This window comes from Quercus suber, unplaced genomic scaffold (assembly GCF_002906115.3).
Source record: "Quercus suber isolate HL8 unplaced genomic scaffold, Cork oak 2.0 scaffold_538, whole genome shotgun sequence".
Lineage (NCBI taxonomy): Eukaryota > Viridiplantae > Streptophyta > Magnoliopsida > Fagales > Fagaceae > Quercus > Quercus suber.
Genome location: NW_027069986.1, coordinates 236,694 through 244,401, shown reverse-complemented (window position 1 = coordinate 244,401; position 7,708 = coordinate 236,694). Strand labels below are relative to the sequence as shown.

The window sequence follows — 7,708 nt, the reverse complement described above, 5'->3', positions numbered from 1 at the left end:
GACTTGTATTTAATTTTGAAGACCCACTTACAGCCAACAGCCCTTTTATTTGGAGGCAAAGGAGCAAGAGACCAAGTGTTATTGAGTTCTAAAGCCTGAATTTCAGCTGCCATGGCAGCATCCCAATTAGGATCACCAACTGCCTGATGGTAAAACTGAGGTTCTTGAATGGTGGAAATACTATTGCAAAAATGAGAGTAAGAAGGAGAGAGTTTGTGACTAGAGATATAATTGGTAATGGGGTATTTGGTGGAAACAGCAGAACACTTAAAAGCTTGGAGATAAGCAGGTGGTCTAGAGACTCTAGTAGACCTCCTTGGAACAATAATGGTTGAACCAGGACTGACTGGAAGTGAAACAGGTGCAGGGACAGGTTCAATGGACAATGAAGCATCAGGAATAGAAGTAGTAATGTCATTAGGAACAAAAACAGATAAATCCTCAGGAAGATCATTAAAATGTTCTTCAAGAATGGTGGAATCAATATGAACCGAGGAGGCTGGGACAGGATTAGAATGGTGAATAGAATCAGTGACAGGTAGAGGAGGAGCATTAGGAAAACAATCATGAAAAAATGGATCAGGTTGAGATAAAGGAACAGAAGTAGGAAGAGACTTAAATGGGAACACAGATTCATGAAAAATGACATCTCTAGAAATGAAAGAAGCTCTGGTTTGCAAATTCAGAAGCTTATAACCCTTAACCCCAAAAGGATACCCCAAGAAAACACACTTAAGAGCCCTAGGATCAAATTTGCCTCTATTGTGAGAGAGAGTAGAAGCAAAGCATAGACAACTAAACACTTTGAGATGGGAATAGTTTGGAAGTTTATTATAAAGAAGCTCAAAAGGAGATTTGTTTTGCAAAAGTGGGTAAGGGAGTCTGTTTATGAGATGTACAGCAGTGAGGATACAATCACCCCAATAAGCAATAGGGACATTTGACTGAAGTCTTAAAGCTCTAGCAACACAAAGTATATGTTGATGTTTTCTCTCCACAACAGACTTTTGTTGTGGAGTGGCAACACAACTATGTTGATGAATGATGCCATGAAGCTTAAAAAATTCAACCATTTGAAATTCAAGTCCATTATCTGTCCGAAAGACTTTAATAGACTTACCAAACTGAGTTTTAACCATGGTATAAAAGGATTACAGTAAGGACCTAGTTTCAGACTTAGATTTCATAAGATAAACCCAAGTTGATCTAGTACAATCATCAACAATGGTAAGAAAATACCTGTGACCAGCAACAGTAGGCACCACATAGGGACCCCATATGTCACAGTGTATTAAATCAAAAGGAAATTCAGAAACATGATTAGGAAATGGAAAAGGAATCCTTTTATGCTTAGCTAAAGGACAAATTTCACATATTTGATTAGAAACAGATTTATTGAAATGGAGGTCAGGAAGTACATTTTTCAAAACAGAAATCTTAGCATCAGATGGATGCCCAAGTCTAGAGTGCCAGATAGAAGCAGGAATTTTGACATTATTGACAACATGAGATTTATTAGTACTAAAAATGGATTGAAAAACAGAATTGAAAACAGATTGAAATGATGGAGTAGCCTGGGACTGAATTGGAATGGCACAAGTATCAGAGGGGCTATGTTGAAGGAGATACAACCCATCATGAACTTCACCCACACCAATCGTCCTCCAGCAATTGAGGTCCTGAATGAAACAGAAGGTAGACAAGAAAATGAGACAACAATGCATTTTCTTGGTAAGTTGGCTGACTGACAAAAGGTTGAAAGAGAAAGAAGGAACACAAAGCACATTGGTTAAGACAAGATTTTCAGATAGACATATAGAACCAATATAAGTTACCAAGGCAGTTTCACCATTAGGAAGGGCAACCACACAATCAATAGCAGTGAAATTAGTCAACAAATGAACAGAATATACTATATGGTCTGTTGCTCCAGTATCAATCACCCAAATATTACCACCAAAAGCTGTTCTATGTGTAATTTGAGCAGAAAAAACTAAATGCCTCAAATCAAGACAAGTAGAGTTACCTGCCATGGTGAAAGTATCTGTGGCATTGGAAGAAGAAGGCACAGCCAGTGTAGGCCTAATCACATTGCTGGCCATGTGTGTTTCCTTGTTGCCCAAATTGAACTGAGTCTCATTGCCACTAGAGGTGAGATGAGCAACTTGCATTTGAGTCCCCAACATGGTCAAAAACTGTTGACACTGCTCTTGAGTGAAAGGAAAAGTAGCAGAGGTGTGATCATTCTCTGTGCAAGCTTCTTGAATATTGACTTGATTGACCATAAAGTTCTTCCCTTTAGGCTTGAATCCTGGAGGGAAGCCATGTAGCTTGAAGCATTTTTCCATGACATGTCCAAACTTCCCACAGTGAGTGCATATGGGTCTGTCTCTACCTTTGGAATTCTTTCCATAAGCACCAGAATTGCCAAAGAAACCAGGAAAGTTGGGATTGAAATTGGCATTAGAACCCTTCACTGCAAGAGTAGTAGATTCTATGTGAACAGAATTACTAAGCCCTATGCTCCTCTGCCTTTCCTCTTGAATCAGCAAAGAGTAAACTTTGTTGATGGTTGGTAATGGTTCCATCAACAAGATTTGACCTTTGATCTGAGAGTATGACTCATTAAGCCCCATCAGAAATTGCATGACTAATTCTTGAAGACGAAGATCTTCAAGTTTCTAATGCATATTACAGGTACACTTCCCATAATAACAAGTAGGAGTAGGCCTAAAATTCTGAAGTTGATCCCAGAATAGCTTCAATTGAGTAAAATAATTGGTGATTGAAGACTCACCCTAACACATTGAAGCTATATCCTTCTGAATTTGGAAAACCCTAGGTCCATTCCCTTGAGAATGTGTATCCCTGAGGTCGTTCCAAATCTCCAGAGCAGTGTCCCTGTAAGTGATACTCACTCGAATTTGAGGTGACACAGCCTTCATCAACCAAGAACCAACCATGTTGTCACAGCGAATCCAAGCATCAACAACTGCTGGAGTCTTTATCAATGGTGAAGAGAGAGTAATACTACCATTGACAAAGCCAAACTTATTCTTGGCAACCAATGCTTTTCTCATTGAACGAACCCAAGCATGGTAATTCTCACCAATCAACAGTTCAGACACAAGCATGGCTCCAGGACTTTCAGCGTGATGAAGAAACAGAGGATTTGAGATATCCTCTACGAGTGCAGGATCTTGCACAGAAGAAGCAGATGAAGTATTTGTTGCTTCAGCCATTGACGAAGCTTGGAAGATCTCAAGAACAAACCCTAGAAATTTGGGAGAAAATAACTCTCAAGAACAAGCTCTAAAAAAAATTTGGGAGAAAATAGATAAACTTTAACGCTCTGATACCATATGAAGTTTACTGAAAAACTGATTTCATTCATCTAAATAAAATAGATACAATTATAGGTATTTATAGTATCACTAAGCAACTAAACCAGAACCAAAAACTGACTAATCTGATCTAACAAACTTCTTAACCAACTAACAGAAATGTACAGCTAATTAGTCACGTGTAAAACACATGCTCACTAACTAACACTATACTACATGCAGCTTCATACTTTAAACTACTTGCCGTTGATCTCTGCTTCAGGTCTAGAGCTACTTGAACTTGTGGACTCTTGTGACTTACTTAGCTGCTCTGACTTCTTGGACTTCTGATAACTATTAAAAACTTTACAAATTGAGTTAACTAGAACTCACATTTTTACAAAAACTTTAAAAAGTAATATATAGGTTCTAAAACATGATCACATATTCCACTAAATAGGCTCAGAATGACAGAAACTGGTGGTAAAATCTAAAAGAAACTACTTTATATTGCCAACGCAAGTGCATAAGACTCATGGAGAAAATATTTATGCACCGAGTCATGTTGAGGATAGATCGAAAAACCATTCAGACTATCGATCAAAGATTATATCATATATACTTGCATTGATAGAACATATTGAGACTTTATATTCGGTAACCAAAAGTGATTCCCACTAAGCCAATCATAAAACCATTGTAGAATACTTATAATCACGGCGGGCCTGATACTAATCGTAGGCCTAAATAATGCATTTTTTTAAATGGATATTACCCGATTCTTGCCAAATCATAATCAAACTTATTGTTTTTCTAAGAAATTTCATCACGCATGACGTGAGTTCTACTTTTGTCTTCCTTAGTGAGATTTCTTTTTTTCTTCTCTTTTTTTTAATATCCACGAATGTTCATATATAGTAGGGGTGTCATTCTTAATAGGTTTAAAAGAATTTTACAATCCACAAAATTAGGTCAACTATGAATAATTTATTTAACAAACTTTAATCTTTTATGCTTAGGAAAATGATAAAGTAAAAAATTATTTTACAATTTTTTTTTTTTACAAAGTTATTGAGGAAATTAAAAAATGGTATCAGTAATGAGTCCAAATAAAAACTGTGCGGCATCCAAACAGTTAGGCCCACTCAGTCCCTAATCTCCGCTTCAAGTGTACAGTAATTGGGCCCAACTCTCATTCGCCCAAAAGCCCAGTCCTTACTAACGCGGTCCGAGGGCCCAAGCTTCACTACTAAAGTTATGCTCGACAGAGATTTACCAAGCATGTTGGGAAAGGTCACTGAACGGCGCGTCATCCTTGTTTTGTTCAGAAAAGTCCCTCTAAGCGCTGCTGCTGAGCTATCAACGGAGGTGGGCACCAAGTCCTAAAGCCATCCAAGCTTAAATTCTCACTTATCATCCCCCTGATTGGACCCTCCGTAGCACTAAGCGCGCACCGACTCTGCCGAGCTACCAACGGAGGTGGAAACCAAGTTCCAAAGCCACCCATACCTGACCTCCCACTTATAGAAAACCTTACTGGACCCTCTGTCGCACTAACTATAAGAGCATTGATGACCTGCGTCTGAGCTTTGAACTATAAATAGGAGGGGAGGATAAGATGGAAGGGTTGGTTGAAAAGAGGGGGGAGAAGATAGAGAGTAGAAAATTCAAATAGAGAGAATGTCTTAGGGGAGGAAGAGGAAGTAGTGTATTGCTGAAGAGGAGAAAAGTGATCTCATTGAGCCTTTAGTTGGAGAACGACACATAGTAGGAAATTCAGCCCAACAAACAAATAAGTTGTGAGCCTAAGTGGGGCTGGGTCCATCGGCCTCATTTGCGACCCGCACAAAAACTATTAAGAATTTTCTACACTAATAGTTTGTTAAAATGTAGTAAAAAAAGTTTGTGTTTGTAGCATTACTCTTATGTTTACTAAATAAAGTTATTTCAACTTCCAAAATTAGTATTACATTTTCCCAAAAAAAAAACTTAATTATGAATGGTTTTAACAAACCATGTAGAAATCAAAACTAATTCAAAGTTAAAGTAGCTTTTATCTTATGGTTGATTTAAAACTAAAATAAAACAATTTTGTGATTTGTCAAAGATGTCTTTGAACAGTCAAATAAGGTTGTAAATGAGCCAAACCAAACCAAGTATTAAAAGTGTTCAAAATTGTTTGTTAATTTTATTTTAAATACAAGTCGACCTCAAGATCATCACCAAACAAAATTGCATATCAGGCTTAATTCAAAGCATTATATCGTGAACTTGTTGTAATTTGTAGGCTTATAGCCTACCTTTATTGTTAAGGACGAGGTAGGGCCTCCATCCATTTGCTTAGTTAAACTTCTAAGAGTAACATCTCTTACACAAAATGGAAGATTATTAAACTTAAAGTTGTCATCCATGTCATGTTTGGTTGGTGAATCTTTAATGGAAGATTATTAAACTTACGTTCTCTTTAATTTGTTTTGTTTTTCATTTTTTTTTTTTCCATTTTTAACTTTACCTTTTTCTACTCCTCAATAAAACTTAGCTTACCTCCAATGCATTAGAGCATTGGAGGTGGCACAATACAGATGTGTCTAATTTTGTCATGTGTCCAAATTATGTCAGTTCCAATGTATTGGAGCCAAGCCTTTACTCTCTCAATATTTTCTTTGACATGCAACACTATGAACAGGTACGGTGATGAAGTAGGACCGTACAGAACCCACCTGTTCGGTTCACCGTCCATCATAGCATGATTCCCACCAGTGAACAAGTTTATATTCCAATCAGATGAAAACTTTATCTTGCAATGGCCAAATTTGGATATCGTAGGCCCAAATTCTCTAGTATCAGTTCACGGAAAGTCCCATTCCAGGCTTAGAAGCTTTGTATCAAATAGCATCAACCGGCCTGATGCTCTCCGGCGCATCGCTCTTCACGTCCAACCCCGCATGGTAGCTGCACTCCAATCCGGGGCTCAGAAGGGTAAAATCAACACGTGATGAAACCAAGAAGGTAAAATATTTAAAACATATGATGATATGATTAATTATTTTGTAACTTTTTTTTCCATATGGTTAATTTTTTTAAAGAAAAATTATATATACTCATGTGCGTTGTGTCATGATTCTTTTAATGCTTTTCATAATTTGATTATAATTAATCTTAATTTCGGTCAATATATATTAGTATGATGAAGATTTATTGTGGTTTCTCTCATGCAGTCATGCATATATTGGTGTAATAATTCGTTACAAATCAATTCCATGTCTCATGCTTGCAGTTGACGTTCGAGAACATTGGAAAATTATTTGTAAGTTTTGAACCAGGGCCTCATCTAGACAACATGGATAAGTTGTTTGCAGGGTTGGTTCATGGAGTTATGGCATATCCACTCAACTTTCCCGGAACTGCTCATCACCATGCTCTTCAGGTTGTATCACTGTTTTGACATAATTATACAGCATATATATCTTCACATATACTATTATGTTCTTCGTTTGTAGTTTTTCTAAAGTTTCACTCTTTTCAAGAATAAGATCATACTCATATTTGAGATAGGTATATATGCGTTAAGAATAATATCCATTTTAGTATTTTTCAAGTAACTGGTTCTTAAACTTGTTAGCAAATTTGAGTTGCATATCTTTATAAAAACATATAAGGTTCTATTCTAAAACATATGGTATGGCACTTAAAAAGTACAATTTTGTAATTTTACAGTGCAGGAAGAAGCTTGTGTCAATATTTTTGGGAGAACTAGAGAAGAAGAAGAAGCAAAATGGAGTTGAAATGAATGATCTCATGGATGGGCTGATGCAGATTAGAGATGAAGAAGATAACAAATTAAGTGACCAAGAGGTGCTAGACAACATTGTCAGCCTCGTCATTGCTGGATATGAATCTACAAGCCTTGCATCAATGTGAGCCATATATTATCTTGCCAAGTTCCCTAAAGTCCTTGAAAAGCTACGGGTATGACCATCCATCTTAGTTTAATGTTAAGAGAGAGAGAGAGAGGAAAGCAAAATTTTCTTCCTTGCATCTGAACTTTATCCTAAATTGCAGGAGGAGAACATCGCTGTAAGCAAGAATAAGATTGGTGATTTCATTACAAGCGAAGATGTCTCTAAAATGAAATACACAAACAAGGTTTAGATGCATTGCTTATCATATGTTTTGAGCTGAGGCATAGATAAGTGGAGAATAGAAGAGAAGGTCGACGGAATATATTAAAATGAGAAAGAAACTAAAATGTACTAAATTTTAGCACATTCCGAACACCTTTCTCTGGACTCTTTTGCTCTATTTTACATCTGGACATTGATTTGTATACAAATGGTTAGATTCTAAGACTTTAGGAACTAATGTATTAAAACTTGTTAGGCTCT

General features: G+C 36.8%; 1 protein-coding gene and 1 pseudogene across 1 annotated transcript; one reads left to right on the top strand and one right to left on the bottom strand.

The window, feature by feature from the left end:
* Positions 1 to 1,151: 1,151 nt before the first annotated feature.
* On the bottom strand, positions 1,152 to 2,648 carry LOC136063519 (uncharacterized). The gene has a single exon (XM_065764024.1). It carries the CDS (start codon positions 2,646 to 2,648, stop codon positions 1,152 to 1,154), a length of 1,497 nt encoding a protein of 498 aa, XP_065620096.1.
* A 3,343-nt stretch (positions 2,649 to 5,991) lies between these two features.
* On the top strand, positions 5,992 to 7,475 carry LOC112029299 (cytochrome P450 85A1-like; annotated as a pseudogene).
* The last annotated feature ends 233 nt before the right edge of the window (positions 7,476 to 7,708 follow it).